Here is a 16,069-nt window from a genome sequence, read left to right on the forward strand (position 1 = left end):
AGGTGGCATCTCTTCTTTCTCTAGTATGGCGTTGATGTGATGGCACGCGATGCCCATGGGAACACTGCGCTGGCCTACGCCAGACAGGCTTCAAGCCAGGAGTGCATTGATGTTCTCCTCCAGTACGGCTGCCCCGACGAGCGCTTCGTCCTCATGGCCACTCCAAATCTGTCCAGGAAGAACAACAACCGGAACAACAGCAGTGGAAGGATGCCCACCATCATCTGAGGAGCTTACTCATGTATTCGCTGACCTGAATTACATCCGCGGCCTCATATTCCTCCATTTCCATCACGGCTCTGCTCTGTGAGTCCAGTAACTTCCCTTTTCCCTTGACCCTTCGGTGCATCCCTGTCCCATCCAGAAACAGCACATCTGGATAGCACAAGGGGATGAGAAGGAGCGAAAGGGGCTGCAGAGAAAGCAGTTGTTTCAGTGACAGCTCTCAAACGATGAAAATGGGACAGCGGAAGCGTGCGAGAGCACATGGGTTCTCTAGGACATGGCGCGTGGCATGGGACCATGGGGACAGTTGTCCCTGGGCACAGGCTCTACAAGTGCAGAAGGCAGGGGTGGAGAGAGGTGAGAGCGGGAGCGAGAGAAGAAAGAAGAAATGGTAACTTTCCATAACTGACAGTTAAGCACATCAGTACATTTCACCTCTACCAAACGGAACGGCTGGATTTCATTCTCTTCTCTGAAGAGCTTGACGGCATAAATCAGAAGCAAGCACAGAGTTTGTCAGGTTTGAAGCTCCTATGATGGTATGTGTCAAATCAGTTGTAGCTAATCTGTCCAGGGAGAATACTGGCTTCATTACACTTGTATAGTTGAGTTCTTCCAGCATTACCGCTGTTTAATAGAACATGATTAGTCATCACGGAGAAAAAAGCATATTAGCTGAGGAGGTAGTTACATGGCACGCTTCGGTGATTGCTTGGATGTGATTGCAATATTCTTAGAAGCATCATATTATCTCAGACATGTTCTTTCAAGCCCTTGGAGCCCTCCTTTCTAAATTCACTGTCATAATTTAGTATCTGTTTAATTTTTCAGTCCAAAGAGAGGAAATGAGTTGCTGAGTGTTATTTGACTGCAGTCTCCTTGGTGTAAAAACAAAATGGAAAAAATAAATAAGAGTAACTATGAAACACAGAAAGGAATAATGAGTACTGCTAAGGAAAAACATTTCAACTACATTTAGTAAAATTAATAAATGCATTAAAGGCTAATATTTTTTCAGCCAGCAGAAATACATTCTGTCATTTTGCCAAGGTAAACGTGTTGAGTTTTGGGTCACTCCTGTGATGCATTGCCTAACTTATACAGATTTTGTATTGTGTCTTTAGATTATATGTATGTAAAATCTATTTGAATAAAAAAATCATAAATATGCATTGATCTTTTTTGTACAGAAGATGACACCTCTGTTAATTTATAAACTGTAATGGATGTGAACTAAATAATGTGCAACTAGTTAGGATCTGTGGATTCCAGATCACTGTGTGTTGAAAATATCCCCAGCAGTGAACTCTATTTCCATTGCAAGCCTTTGAGGAACATATCAGAATGAGATTATGGCACGCTTGGCATGAAATATATATATATATATATATATATATATGAGACTGTTTAGAAAAGAAAAGAGGCTGTTTCTCAGCACTGTAAATACATTTTAGTTCAAAAGTCACGACGCTTTCGCAAGCCAAGACGAAAAGCCATAGTCTGGATGTGTGCAGATCAGATTTGATTAATTTCAGGACTGATAGCCTTCACTGAGGTGGGCAGGGCATGCCTGCCCTAACTCTGAACTTGGATGCTTTCTGGGAGAAAAATGGCTTGTTGAAAGTACCCTCGGCAGTTCATTTGAGTTCCAAGTTTTAATACTTGACTTGATTTTTATTGTTTTATTATTATTATTATTTGTATTAACAGACAGATCCTGGCTTCTGCCATTTTCTGCAAAACCAGGTTTCTGGCACAGGGAAGCAGGCTGTACTTTTTTGGCAGATCGAAAAGTAATTTTTAAGTGGCTTATGGCAATGTAAAGATGGGGGAAGGGTATATCACAGAGAAAGTTGAAAACTCAACTGAATTAGATGGCAAAGGGGCAATTATGTGAAGTCAGTGAGGTGCACACAGCATAGTAATTTGGAAATCTACCTGCTCCTTATGTATTTCCCAAGCCTTCCATCTTGTTCTTCCTTGGGGCTCTGTATTTCATTTGACATACAAATGGGAGGAGGATAGCAATTGCTAAACAAAATATAGGTCGGCACAAAATGAGAAGGAAAAAAATTATTCTGGGTATCTTTAGGAAAAAAAAAGAAAATTGCAGATTGGATGTAAAATCATAAAATCATGGGAAAAAAAGTAAGCCCCAAGGTGAAAGCATGAGAATACTGACTGGCTATCCCTGATCTGCAGTGTTGCTGTTACATACTTTGTTACTGTACAGACCTCTGACCATAGAGGGGTCTTCCTCCATCCAACCTAGGCTGGCTGCATCAGATTAATGCTACATCTGATTCTGTTCACACTGGGATTTTTTTTTTTTTTTTAATGGAATAATTGCTATTTGTCCACCATTCCATGCAGCTCTGGTACTGATGGGTGGTCCCTTGGCAATAGGACAGCCCATTGAATGTTCAGCTGAGTGGGATGCTGAAAGCCCTCGTGTCGTGGTGCTCGCAAGCTTTACACCTGTACTGGAGGGCACGGTGCAAAATGGGGAATTGCAGAGCATGTTCTCAGAGGTGCAGGCTGCCTGCTGTTCCTCTGGGAACATGAAGCATGTTTCTCTTGGAAAATCAAGTCCAATGTTTCAAATACGTTGTAGGCAGATTTGCCACGGTTAAGTTCTCAATGCATGTTCCATTTCAGAGCTTATTTTTTTCCTAATTGAAAATATGTTCTGTACATAGTTTAAATGTTCTCTTTGGGCCACCTTTCTCTTCTAGAGATGAGAGTGATATGTGAGAAACAAGGGCAGGCAAGCTGCTGTGCAGATTTCGGGTAAAAGAATTGTACACTCCTTTCATTTAAAGAATTCTGCAGGTGAACCTTGAAAAACAGAATTTTTTTAGAAAAGGAACTTCCACTGTATTTTAGGAAAAATTATGTATCAAGCCTAGCCAGCTAATAACCTCATACTTTAATTAAACAGTGACACAGTTGCTTTTAGCCTAAACATAGCTTTTCCTTGGATGTATCAACATTGGCAGCGATGATGTCAAAGCAGTGCTCTCATAGGCTGTGCTTGGCTTCCCCAGGGAAAATCTCCATCAGCCGAGCCCCATGGTCCTTGGCTTTGTGCCCTGAGGTCTCAGGACTCTGTGCACTTTCCAGGCGGATGCATTTGCGCTTTGCAAAGGGTGTTCTTGAAGCCATCCAGGTGTGGAGACAGACAGTACATACAGAGGCTTTGAGAACCTGCAGGAGTTGTTCCCGTTGCTTTCTGTCTTCTAACCTGTCCATTTTCAGGTCTTCATCTTGTATGTAGCCCCTCTTGTTTTTATGGAGCCCTCTTGCCAGACTGCTTACACCCTTTGAGCACGTGATGAGCAAATTAAAAACAAATTGAAATCCAGTCAATAAGAAATCCCAGCAGAAATGCGTTGAGTAAATCTGTTGCTGTTATCTGAGGAAATTGAGACTGTCGCTGTGTTTCTCACCGAGTGCCCCATTGAACCCTTTTCGTGATCCCGGATCCTTTTAAACCCCACTTCCTCTGCACTTCATCCACCGTGACTAAAACACTAGATGGAAGTGTTTGCTATTAACATCAGCACTTTTCTTCTATTTACGCTAAGCTAATTGCTGTTGAAGAGCGGAGATGAGCCAAACGCATTGAGTCTGGCAACTGAACCTTCACCTACCAGGAGTTCAGGAGGGTTTTACTTATTCCTCACTATTTTCTTGGGAAAATATAGAGTCTTCGCAGTTCAAAGATTTGGCCGAGGGTTCCCATTGCCAGATTTATGGTTTCGTTGCTAAAAGGGAGCGGAAGAAAAGCTGTTTCTGGAGAATCTTGGTATATCCCGAGCTGGGAAGACCAGATGAGCTATGGGAAAGGAATGAGGGTTTGTAAGCATTTCTACTTGGGTGTAGTGTATAATAACCGTGTAAACATGAATGTTGTTTACTCTGCTGTCTTTCCCCATTTCCTTAAATTATGTGTGTTAGTGCACGGAGCTTTAGCGGCACTTGGAGATTTCCCCTGGCAAGAGGAAGCTGTGTAACATAAAGAAGGGAATAGAGGTGTGTGTGCAGATATGTTCTTAGCAGTGATCTCCAGCACTGTAATGTAGTATAATTAGATGATACGGTTTTCAGATAGCTTCATCTTTTATATTTGTATGGAGGTTGGGAAAAATGAAGTAATTTGTAGTTTCTAGTGTAAAGTAGTAATGGTGGAGACAAGCACAGATTTCACAGAGGGTTCCGAAGAGCCCTTCACAAATGTCTCGGGGAGCCACGTTTGCACCTTAACAGGGAACGGGTGTTGGTTGTACTTGTAGGTACCTAAGGGAAAGAAGGAAAGTGTTGGGGACCAAACGTGGGGCACTTTGTCTGGATGCGTGAGGACTTGCCCATTCGCATTTCATCGTCAGGACTCTTTGTTTTGTCCTGCTACAGCTGTTAGCACATGGGATCTCTGTCTATTAGTCTTGGATCCTCTGTTGAACATCTCCTTCCATTTGAGTTGATTCATGGGTAAAATTTATTGTAGGACGATTCTGGCCATTGTGTTTGCTGCATAGCAGAAAGGAACCCTCACTCCAGCTTGAAGTTCTTTTTGATCAAGATTAAAAAAATCCACTCAATACCACAAATGAAAAGGTTCTGCAGAGAATTTTGACTTCTTATATTCTAAGCTACCAAAAAACAAACAAACAAACAAAAAAAAACCTACAGTGGTTTAAATGATCTTATTAGAAGGAAATCTCCTGTTTGAAAAAGTATGGAGTAGAGCAAACTATCCAAAGCTGTCGATAGGTAGATCCGTTCTAGTTTTTGTTTGTTTTCTATCGTGGGCCAGTTTTTAAATATTTGGTGATTTCATCTCATAGTAGTTCCCTTGAGTTGGCTGAATGTGTCTCACATTTTAAACAGGGGATAGATTCAGAGCTGTCCATAGGTCTTGTTTTGAAAGAAGGGTTGCATGATTTCTGAAGATAAGACAGTCTTTCTTCAGTGCCACCCTCACCCTGAATCACTACTCATGTTTTTGGTGATCTTGGCCCCTGTGTTTCATTTCAGGCTACAGTAATGTGTGGATGAATTAACTCCCACAGTTTACTTTTGCTCCCTGAATGCTTGGGGGACTTTTCTTGGGGGCAGATGGAGGAAAAATGTCTTTGTGCATTTCACCTCTCTCCAATCCCTGGAGCATATTCAGGTGGTAGCAGTCGATTGTGCTGACATGCAGTGCTTCTGCTTTCTCTTGGCCATGAACTTCTGGGCGTGTATTTGCTTCCAGTCCTAACAGTTGCCTATTTTGCGATACTTCGGAGCTAGTATTGTTTACCTGTGTGTTATGTACAAAGTGTGAAGGGGGGTGGGGGGCTTATGGAGGTCTAATGGCATGCCTTTGGGATGACCGTGTTGCTTGCTGGCAGTGAATGCACCATCAGCTGTTTTGTGTATGCCACGTTCTACAGAACTGATCAGTGTGTTTTGCTTCTGAGAACTCATCCTTCTGTCCTTCCCACCTCCCTCTGCCTGTGGTTAGGGTAGCTAAATACTGTGAGGGCAACTGCGTGGGAACCTCTGAGAAACCCCAGTGCCTCTTGGGAAGCTGGAAGCACTTCCTGGTCTCTAATTGCCAGATGGAGGGAATGAAACTATGCTGAAGGTGAGCCCCAAGCCCAGGCAGGACTGAGGAAGGCTCTGGGTGCTGTTTGGCAGGTAGTTCCCACATCTAGAAGCTCAGTGGTTGAGCTGAGTTGGTCATCAAGTGCAGTGAAGTCCTAAGGTAAAGCAGTGTATTGCATGGATGTCACTAACCAGATTAACTAAAAGTGCTTTGCATTTGTGTGTGTGTATGTAGACACATATGTGCTCAACATACCTCTGTCAGCCATCATCTAAGTGTCCACGCACACATTTACACATCAATCACAGCCCGAAGCTGGAGCCAAGTTTTCAGTTCCATGTTTATAAACGGGCATGTTTCCCAGTTTGGCTCAGGCCAGCCATTTCCAGGAGTGCAGGAGGTCTGCGAGGTACTGCACAGGGCAGGGAGATGCAGGAACTGGCTCTGGAAAGCTCAGGGTTCGCAGAGATACCTGTCTCAAAGCAAAAATTCAGCTCTTTCAGATGGCAACACTCGAATTCTGAAACTGGAACTGAACTGGCCGCCTGGATTGGGATGGGAACCCCAGCCCAGCAGCCTGTGGGCACTGGGGAAGGAGATGTGGATGGGGATAAGGACAGAAGACTTGCTTCCCAGAGGCCCTATCTTTTTTATAAATGTGCTTAAGACTCCGCCTTCTGACTAAATTTAAGTGTGGGCCCAGGGACTGCCCTCCTGCAGCCGATCCAATGGTATTCTGGGTCCTTTGTGTGCCTACAGGGTCACCGAGGAGGGAGACGTGATGAGATGTTGGTGAGGAGCAGGGCACCTCCTCATCCCTACCCAGGTCTCTGGCCATTGAACTCTCACATGGTGCTTTGAGGGAGCCATAAGCATCAGCCAACATGTGCTAAGGCCTTGCATGTACCAGTAGAGCAGGGAAGCCCGTACAGGTGTGCTCACACCATCTCTACTCTTGCTTTTGGTTGTAGTTGTGATCATACCAGGGGAGACTGGTGGGCAGGTTGGGCTGGGGTTCAGCACACCCCTATGGGCTTTGCCAAATCCAGGGCAGAGCTGTCTGGGAGAGGCAGAACTGGGCTCAGATGCACAAGGGCCATGGTTGGGTGTCAGTCCACCACTGGGATGCGTGCCCCGTTCCTCCCCTCACGCCCATGAGTGATGCAAAGGCTGGACTTGGTGTTCAGGGGTGCTCAGCCCCATGTCGTTGCATTTTTTTTTGCTTTGTGATGCTTGTGTTTCTGGTTAGGAAACCAGAAGGGGTTGCCCAGGTGAGTCGGGACACCTGAGAACTGTGTTTGGGGTAGAGGCAGAGATACCTAGCACATGGCAGGCTTTAGAGCAAGGTTTGTTTTGGTTGGTTTTTTTTCTGTTTCTGTAAATAGTAATATATAAATGATGACAAGACAGTGTGGAAATTATTAAAAAATACGTCTTCTGTTGTTTTTATATTACCTCATTCAGCAAGTTTGTTTTACAATGACTCGATGCTTTATTTATATTGTTTGTACTGTAATTAAAACGATTGATAAACATTTCACTTTGCTTGTTGTTTCATATGATTTTGTTTTGATTACGTATGCCAGTTTGTATTATGTTTCCCTTTCCTCCCTCTTCGCCTTGAGATTTTTGTGTCAGCTGTACAGTATTCCAAATTAAAAAAAAAAAGGAAAAAAGTTGTAAAGTACTGCAGAGGGAGACTGCTATATTGTATAGTCTCTTTCTAATAAAGACAAGAAAACTTGTTCGTCACAGCTCTGTTCTTTGCGGTGTTATTGAGGGACAACTGCCCCAGCCCTGCTTCACCCAGTATTAATGATGAGATACTGTCACTCCTCGCCAGCAATAAAGATGAAGTATGATCCAAGACCAGGGATGTCAGAAGAGCTGGGAATGGTGCAAATTGATAAATTAAAAAGCAATAAGTCACCGGACTGTAATGGTGTATATCTAAGAGTTCTGAAAGCGCTTATGATCTAAATGACAGATCTCTCAGCAAAAATACGTGGGCTTTCATTAAAAACAGCCCTTCTCCCAGAGGAGGGGAGAGCAGTAAACGTTGCACCTCAGCTTTAAGAGTCTCTGGAGGAGATCCAAGGAATTAGGCCAGTAACGGTTACATCTGTATCTGCTAAATTGGTTGAAATGATCATTTAAAATAAGAATAATAAAACATCTTTAAGGTCATGGTATGGTATGGTCTAATCACTTCTTTGAAGGAAAATCACGGCTCTCCATTAGGATTCTGTGAGCACAGAGCGAAGGGCAACCGGTTGGCTTTTATTTACATTTTTAAAGATCTTGCCCATGTATGATGTGAGAAGAAACGGGGAATCTCAGCAGGCCCAAAGGGGTTCACTACAGCAGCCCTGGTGCAGACGGCTGTGACCAGAGCTGCTCTGGGACAGGGAGAAAAGCAGGTAACATTCAGTATTTTTTTTTTTAAGTGCATTAATGGGATGAAAAAGGTCGCCATGAAGAAGGTAGGGATGTTCAGAAATGAGTAGAGCTATGAGGTTGGAAGAGCAGGGAATTTCCTTCTAAACAAGATGTAAAGAGGGGGATGTGGCAGCTATGGAATAAACCATGGAGAAGAGCAGATGAGGAACATTTCAGGTTGGATATTAGGAAAAATCTCAGGAGGAGTGGTGATGCACTGGCACAGGCTGCCCAGGGAGTGGTGGAATCACCATGCCTGGAGGTGTTCCAGAACCATGGGGATGTGGTACTGAGGGATGTGGTCAGTGAGCATGGTGGAGATGGGCTGGGCAAGATGAATGGTTCTATGATTCTGTGATCTTCTCCTAGTCCAATGACCAACACAGTGCATGGGCCCTAGAGAACAGCTGGCCAATACAAGGAAGGCGAACTGGCATTTCCACAGACAGAGTGGGACTGCTCAGGGTACAGGGCTGGGTCTTTGGTTTCATGTCTGCCGGTACCTGCGTGGAGCTGCTGGCTCTGTGCCATTTGCTGGGGGTCTGACTGGGGTTTGGTGAGGTTTCCTCTTTCCTTTCTTGCTCTTTAATTCTCAGAGTACTCCAAGGAGGCTGCACCAGCACTGTGGGGGATGAAAAACAGTAGGATGGCTTGCGTTTTTTTTTTTTTCTCTTTTTCTGCGTATTTTGGGTCTACATCACTGTTCTGTCATGCAGCAACTGTACCGCTTTGTTCTTGCAAGGCTTTTCCACCATGTTTAACCCCACCATGTCTCAAATCATCACCCAAGTAGGAGGTGGGTGCTTTGTGCTCTACCCTTCTTAATTTGCAGTGGGGTCTTGGAACATAAGCACTTGTTTTGGATTCCTTGGCGTGTGGAGCTGTGGTGCCACTTTTCTTGGCCGTCGCCAGTCCTCCCCTTGTGAGGGGTGCAGCGTTTGATTTGGCGGTGGGCATGGCTGGCTGCTCCCACTAACCACCCCCTGGGACCCAGCTGCCCATGGGAGATGCAGGCGCCAGGTGGGGCTGAGCAGCTTTACAGCTCTTTCATTCTCACATTTCTCACCTACCCCCAAGCCCACCCCCACGTACCCCTGGAACACTCTCAGCTGGTGGCACGCACAGATGCCTGGGAAGAAAAGAAAATATTCTCCTAGAAGGCAACAGAGGTCGGAAAGAGATTTTGAAGGAGAACTATTGCCTCCAATAATAGGAGCAGGGGCACCCCCCCTTTTTTTTTTCTTTTTTTTTCCCTTTTCTCTTTTTTTTTTTAAAAAGAACAAAGCAGTAATTACTGTGGGGACCAGACTGCTGCTCTGCTGTAAGGCCTTGCTGTGTGTTTCCACCCATGCCTACAAAGGCTTTGCTTTGGTGGATCCTGGGAGGAATTGCTCAAGAAAGCTGCTCTGGAGCCCAAAGTCTCCTGCTCCGGAGGTACCGCATGCTGTTAGCTCTCGTTTAAAAGCATCCCCTTGTCTGTTGTGCTATTTCTTACTCATTTTTGGCTGTGCACCACCCACCACCTCACCATGTTAACATCCACTGTTTGGTCTCCATCAGCTTTCAGCAAGCATTGGTGGTCAGTGGGTGCCATTTTTTCTGCATGGAGGAATTCAGTCCCACACCTTTGCTTCCTGTGCACTTCCACGTCAGACGCCATTCTGTCAGCCTGCCCCTCTGCTGCTATCTGTCACACGGCAACAAAACGTAGTGGGATATAGTGGGAAGGTTCAACCTCTACTGCCGTACCACCAACATCTGCCTCTGACATCGTGGGCTGTCATCATAAAACAGGAGGCATTACTTTCGGAGCATCCCTCATAGTTGCATAAAATCAGGTAGAGGAGCCTCAAATCGATCAGAGATCCACACCACCCATTACTTTTTCTCCAGATGTTGCCCCCCCACCAGCTCAGGCTGCTCAGGGCCCCATCCATGGCCTTGGGCATCTCCAGGAATGGGAGGGGGCACCCGCAGCTCTCTGGGCAGCAGTGCTGGGGCCTCACCACCCTCTGAGTAAAGAATTTCCCCCAGAACACAACTTTGCAGTGCACAGCTTACATGAGTTACCAGGAAGGGGACTGCACACTGCCTTAGGGAAATGCAATTACTGCTGGGGAAACCACCAAACGTGCCGTAGGAAAACCACAAACTGCTTTCCATCAGTGATAGGACTGGAAAACCCACCAGGCAGTAATTTATCTCGCCTAATGTCCAGTAAAGCCCTTAATTGGCCAATAAATGTGGTCACAATAACTGCATTTGACATGCAACACTGCTGCCAGCAATTAGCACTTATTTATTTGCATACTGCCCTGACCAATCTGCGCTCCTCCATCTCTGGATCTGTTTGTTTTTAAGCTGGGGAGACTCCTTGTGTTGGTCAGAGAGGATGAGGAGGGCTGAAGGGATTGGGGGAGCAGGCCACTGACCGTGTCCCTCAGTGCCACATCCCCATGGCTCTGGAACACCCACAGGGACGGTGACCCCACCACTCCCTGGGCAGCCTGTGCCAGTGCATCACCACTCTTTCTGAGAATAAATTGTTTCTGATATCCAGCCTGAGCTTCCCCTGGTGCAAGTACAGGTGGCCCTGGGGACATGAAGGCTGCCAGCCACCCCATCCAGTTGAGCTCCTCTGGGCACTGTGAAAGCAGATTTTGGTGCAGCCCTTCCTCCGTACCCTGCCTATTGCTCCCGCTCTGCACATCTAACTGGTAACGGGCAGGATGATGGACTGCAGATTTCCCTGTAACTGAGCTTAATTAGCAAGCTAATCAGGTCTGGAGATGGTTCCAATTTATTTATTGGCTGCTGCGCTGAGGTTCATACCAGGTGAACAAATAGGACGGGATTTTCTCCATCTCCAGCACCCGGAGCATCCCCTTCTCAGCTCCCTCTGGCCACACGAAGGCATTACAAAGGGGGGTATTTATTTTGCCAAAGTATGAGGCAAGATGAAAGGGAAGAAATGGCAAAGCAGCCGGAGAAGGCTCTCAGAATGGCCAAACCCACGCTTGGCTGCAGCATCCCGCCCTACAGCCCTACAGGGGTGTGCAGCCCCAGGACCGAGCATCCCTCCTGCAGGGTCTGAGAGCTGTGCCGTGCAGGGAGAAGGGGAACACGGGGTGTGAGAGGCTGGAGGACCCCAAAAAAGGCAGCACCATGGCAGCGGGGCTTTTCTGTGCCATCCCTCGGAGACCGCTCACCAAACGGAGATGGTTATTAGAGGGAGTAATTGGGATCAGCTCGCTTTACAAATGTTACTTTGCAGAATGAGGCAGGAAGACAGATCGATCTCAACTATTATTCATTAAGGAAAGTCCTTTATAAATCCCAAATTAACAATTTCTCTTAGAGAGCCTTCCTATTACCCTTCTTTTGCAGGAACTTATTGCCGCTTTGGAAATGTTGAAATATGAAAATAATTGAGGAGGGGGAGAAAGAGCAGTTGTGGGCTTCAAAGCTCAACATTGATGGGAAAAAAAGAATACAGCTGTGCACGTTAAAAATGGCCCTAATTCAGAGTGGCAATATTCTGATAGATGCTGTCAGACCATGGCCGTAGCGATGCTCAGAAGAGTCCGAGCCCACTCTTTGTTTGCCTTTCGCTCTGTTAATTGATGGGATGGGAGCATTAAAAATTCGGTACTGCTCCTGAGCCCAACCTGAGCCGCTCAGAGCCCGAGGAAAGTTCTGCGAGACGCTTTGCAGAGCCGGAGGGAGGGCTCGATGGGATCGGGTCAGTGTAATCCTGTTTTATCCATTGTAATTCAGGCAGGCAAGGAGACCTCAAACTATAGGGGAAGGGGCTTTGAGAACCTCAGCGGCTCTGCCACAAAGCCTGAGGCTGAGGCCGGGACAAAAGCTGGAGAGAGGATGAAGTGGCTCGAAATAAATAGATTAAGGCTCTCTATGGGCCGGGCATAGCGGGAGGGAGAAAAGAGCAAGCGAGGGGCGGCCGGGGGGCAGGAGGGGACATGGGGGCTCGGCTGCGAGATCCCAACCTCTAGGGGGGAATTCGTCCTGTGCCCGGTGGGATTTCCCCATCCCTGCGCTGCTGCATCCCATACACATGCGGTTCTGAGTATTTTGGAGCCGCACTCAGGCTTTATGAGGCAATTTATAATTCATACAGGTTGTCTTCCTGCATACGGTGCTGCTTTTATACGTTGGGGTGCCAGGTGCTTTACGAGGGTGATGGAGTGCTTTGCATCCACCGCTGCTTGCTGTCCCAGAAGGGATGTGGGTGAGGATGGGTTCAGCCCCACTGAGCCCCATTCCTGGGATCTGACGGCACGGCGGGATCCCCCATAGGACACAGTGCATACCCCTTGGGGACAGGGGTGGGGTTGCTCAGCCCTGGTGCCCTTGCCAGCCTCTACAGCCCCATGTGGGCACCTGGGGGCTCCCACAGGCCTGATAGGTCCCCCCCGTCTTGCACACCAAAGGTGAAGGGGGCAGGCAGAAGGCACGGAGCCCCGCCAGCCCCGGCTGAAATAATGACACCAATTAGGTCTGTGCCAACGGAAACAAGAGAGGAGGCAGCCGGGCACCTCCAAGGGCTTGGGGACCCCCTCCTGGCTGAGGGGGGGTGGGGGGGGAGAAGAGGGGAAGCAGCAAAAAGCAGTGATGGCTTCATTAAAGGAGAGCACCAGAGAGGGCATCCTGCTGATGGACGCAGCATAAATACGATATACAATCTACAATATCGCACACAGAGGGGGGGACCCCCAGCCCCACTCCCGGGGCAGCCACTCTCCTTCCCTCCGTGGCGGGGCCGTGGGGCAGTGCTCCCCGTGCGGCGCAATTATTTGATCTGCAGATGCGAGAGGAATTTATTGGAACAACAAATAGAGTGATGTCAAAACCCAACCTTGGATTAAAGCCGGCAGCCAAAGGCGAAGTGTATTAATTTCAAACAGCATCAGAGGCCAGCGCCTATTAGGACGAGCTATTCTTCAGACCCCCCCATCAGAATTAATCATTGGGAGTTAATTTGAAGCTCAGACAAGTTGCTGTTAATTTAGTGCGGGGAGGACGGGATGGAATAAAAAGCCGAGGTGCTGGCCGGGCCTCCTGGGTCTCATTAATCAGCGAGCTGAGACGGCCTGGCTTGATTACAATTTGCAAAAAAATTCATTAGAGCCCGGGCGATTGACAATTTTTCTCTCTGCCCGCGCTCTGACTCATTAGGCAGCCAAATGAAACCGCGATGATGGCGATGATGACAGCCATCAGCCCCGCGTTGTTTATCTCCTGCCTCCCCCGACCCGGCCCGGGGCTGCCCCTCCGCCCCCAGCCCCGCTCCGATGCGAGAGGACCCCCCCACCGCCCCCGCCCTCCACGGGGGAGCGGCCGCTGCCCACAGTGCCCCCACACCGGTGGGGGCTGCGATTCCCTTCCGTCCGTTCTCGGTAATAACGACCGTACAGAATGAATTGAAAAACGGAGGGGGACCCACGCGGGAGCCCCACGCGTGTCCCGGCCCCGCACGGGAACGGTCCCAAAATGAAGCGAAAGGAGCGAAGCGCTGCGGCCGTCCCGGAGCCACCGCGGTGCGGCTGTCGGTGGGCATTAAAAACGGGAGAAATAGGAAAAAAAAACCCACCAAAACAAAACCAACAAAATCAAATGAAGTGCAACGGCTCTGCGCGATGCCACTGCAAAGCCCCGTTTCTCTCCCGTGCCCCCTCCACCCCGCGCTGCTTTATTATTTTTTTTTCCAGTTTTTTCCCGTTTTCTCACTTTTTTTTTCCGGCAAATCCGCGCTCTCTCCCCTCACCTTCCCCCCCCCCGCCCCCGGCAGCCGAAAAAAAGGCGACATCGGGATAAAAGCGGCACCCTCCCGCTCCCCGGAGTCGCAGCGAACCCCTCAGGGAAGGCTGCTACCCCGCTGCCCCCAGACGCGGCCCCGCGCGGCGCTCCGGGAGAACACGAAAAAAAGGGCGAAAAGCGGAAAAAATGGGACCATAGCCGCACGCAGCGCCGAACCCGGGCAGGGGAATGGGGTGGAGGGGTTGTGTGTGTGTGTGTGTGTATGTGTGTGCGCGTGCCTTTTTGTTTCGTTGTCGGTTTTTATTCACAAGACGGGAGTTGGCTTCTTAAATTTCATAACTTAGAAGGAAACGGGCTACATCGAAATAAATTAAACCACAACGGTGAATTCGTGCTTTCCTTGGTGTCCGCCTGTCTGTCCGTCCATCCGTCCTCCCCCCTCCTCTCTCCTCTCAACGCGGCTCTGCGAGGGGGCGGCCCGCACCGACGGGTCCCGGCAGCGAGCGGCCAGCCCCGCTCCAGTCCCCCGGGGCGCTGCGGTCCCGGCCCCCGGCCCCGCTCCGTGCGGCGTTCCGCCTCCAGTTCGGCCGCTCGCTGCCGGCGTGGGGGCGCCGCTGCGTCACTCGGGGGTCGCTGGTGGGGTCGTGTCGCTTCTAGATTTTTTGGGGGGGGAGGGGAGGGGGAGGCTGGGGGTGTTTGTTTGTGTTTGTTGTTTTTTTTTTTTGGTTGGTTCCGCCGTCGTTCGTTTTTCTTTTCAGAGCGGGTCCGTCGGAAACCCTGTTTGTCAACTTTTTGCCCCCCCAGCGGCGCTCAGGGCCGCGCCTGCTCCAGCTGCTGGTGCTGACTCCTGATGGCGAAGCGGCTGACGTGCACCGGGATGGGCACCACGATCTTGGGGTTCCGCGAGGGCTCCCCCGCCTTGGAGCTGGCGTTGCCCGCCTTCACCCGCTTCCACTTGGCGCGCCGGTTCTGGAACCAGATCTTCACCTGCACCTCGCTCAGCTTCAGGGCGTGCGCGATCTGCGAGCGCTCCGTCAGCGAGAGGTACTTCTTGCAGTGGAACTCCTTCTCCAGCTCCAGCAGCTGCTCGCTGGTAAACGCCGTCCGCCGCCGTCGGTTCTTCCCCGTAGCCGCGGCGTTGGCGGCGGCGTTGGCGGCGCTGGGGGGGTTCTCCTCCAGCGCGGCGCCACAGTCCTCCTCCCGCGGGGCCGCCGGCGCGGGGCCGTTCTCGTCGGAGCTGTAATCGAGGTCGCTGTCCATGGAGAAGTTCTCCTCGCGGCCCTTCGCCTCCTCCTCCGCTTTGGGGTCGTCCTTGGGGCCGCCGCGGAGGGCCCCGGCTGCAACCGAGCACAGAGCCCCGTTAGGGCCCGGACCCAGAGCCCCGCATCCGGCGTTTGGATGTCACCGAGGGCTGAGAACCCCCGGCCCCGGGGCCCCAAATTCCAACGGCTGAATTGAACCTCGGGGCTCCGAAGCCCCGTCCCGGGCACCCGACGATTACAAAGCCTGAATCGAACCACGGGCAACGAACCCCCGGGCCCGAACCCCCGATTCCGATGCCCGAATTTATTAATAGAGAGGCGCCAACCCAAGGCCCCACATTCCAACTACTGAATCGAACCGAGGGGCTCCGAACCTCCTCTCTCCGGGCCGGAAGAAGTGAGAAAATTAGGAAATCCCGATCCCCGGCCGTCAGTCCCCCCCCGAACCCCTGTAGCCCTGTCCCCCGCCCTCCAGCCCAGGGGTCCTTCCCCACACGCCCCCCCCCAACCCCCGCCCTCGGCCCGCACTCACCCAGCGATGCGTGCACGGCGTCGGCAGCGGGGAAGGGCAGCAGGCCCCCCCCGGTTTTGCCGTCGTCTCCGCCGCCGCCGCCGCCGTCCGGGGGGGGCAGTCCCTCGGCCTTGTCGAAGTTCCCCGGGGGGGCGAACTTCCTGGCGGCCTCAGGGCGCGGCGGGGAGGCGGGGAAGGAGCCGGGCAGCGCGGCCATCAGCGTGGAGGTGAGGGCCATGCCCTGCGCCAGCCCCGGGCAGA

At 50.0% G+C, this 16,069-nt stretch overlaps 2 protein-coding genes across 7 annotated transcripts in view; one reads left to right on the forward strand and one right to left on the reverse strand.

The window, feature by feature from the left end:
• AGAP1 (ArfGAP with GTPase domain, ankyrin repeat and PH domain 1) overlaps positions 1-7,572 on the forward strand; it is a 334,310-nt gene extending 326,738 nt beyond the window's left edge. For all 6 annotated transcript variants that reach the window (XM_021400246.1, XM_021400245.1, XM_021400243.1 and 3 more), the window contains one exon: positions 25-7,572. In XM_021400246.1, the coding sequence (XP_021255921.1) occupies positions 25-228 (204 nt within the window). In that variant the 3' untranslated portion in view covers positions 229-7,572. The remainder of the gene's footprint in view (positions 1-24) is intronic.
• On the reverse strand, positions 14,746-16,069 carry GBX2 (gastrulation brain homeobox 2; the record flags this gene model as incomplete). Its single annotated transcript, XM_021400148.1, is given in 2 exon segments — positions 14,746-15,372; positions 15,830-16,069. Coding segments are annotated over 2 exon segments (767 nt in total), but the record flags the coding sequence as incomplete, so codon positions are not given.

The sequence above is a fragment of the Numida meleagris genome, chromosome 5 (genome assembly GCF_002078875.1).
Source record: "Numida meleagris isolate 19003 breed g44 Domestic line chromosome 5, NumMel1.0, whole genome shotgun sequence".
NCBI classification, from domain to species: domain Eukaryota; kingdom Metazoa; phylum Chordata; class Aves; order Galliformes; family Numididae; genus Numida; species Numida meleagris.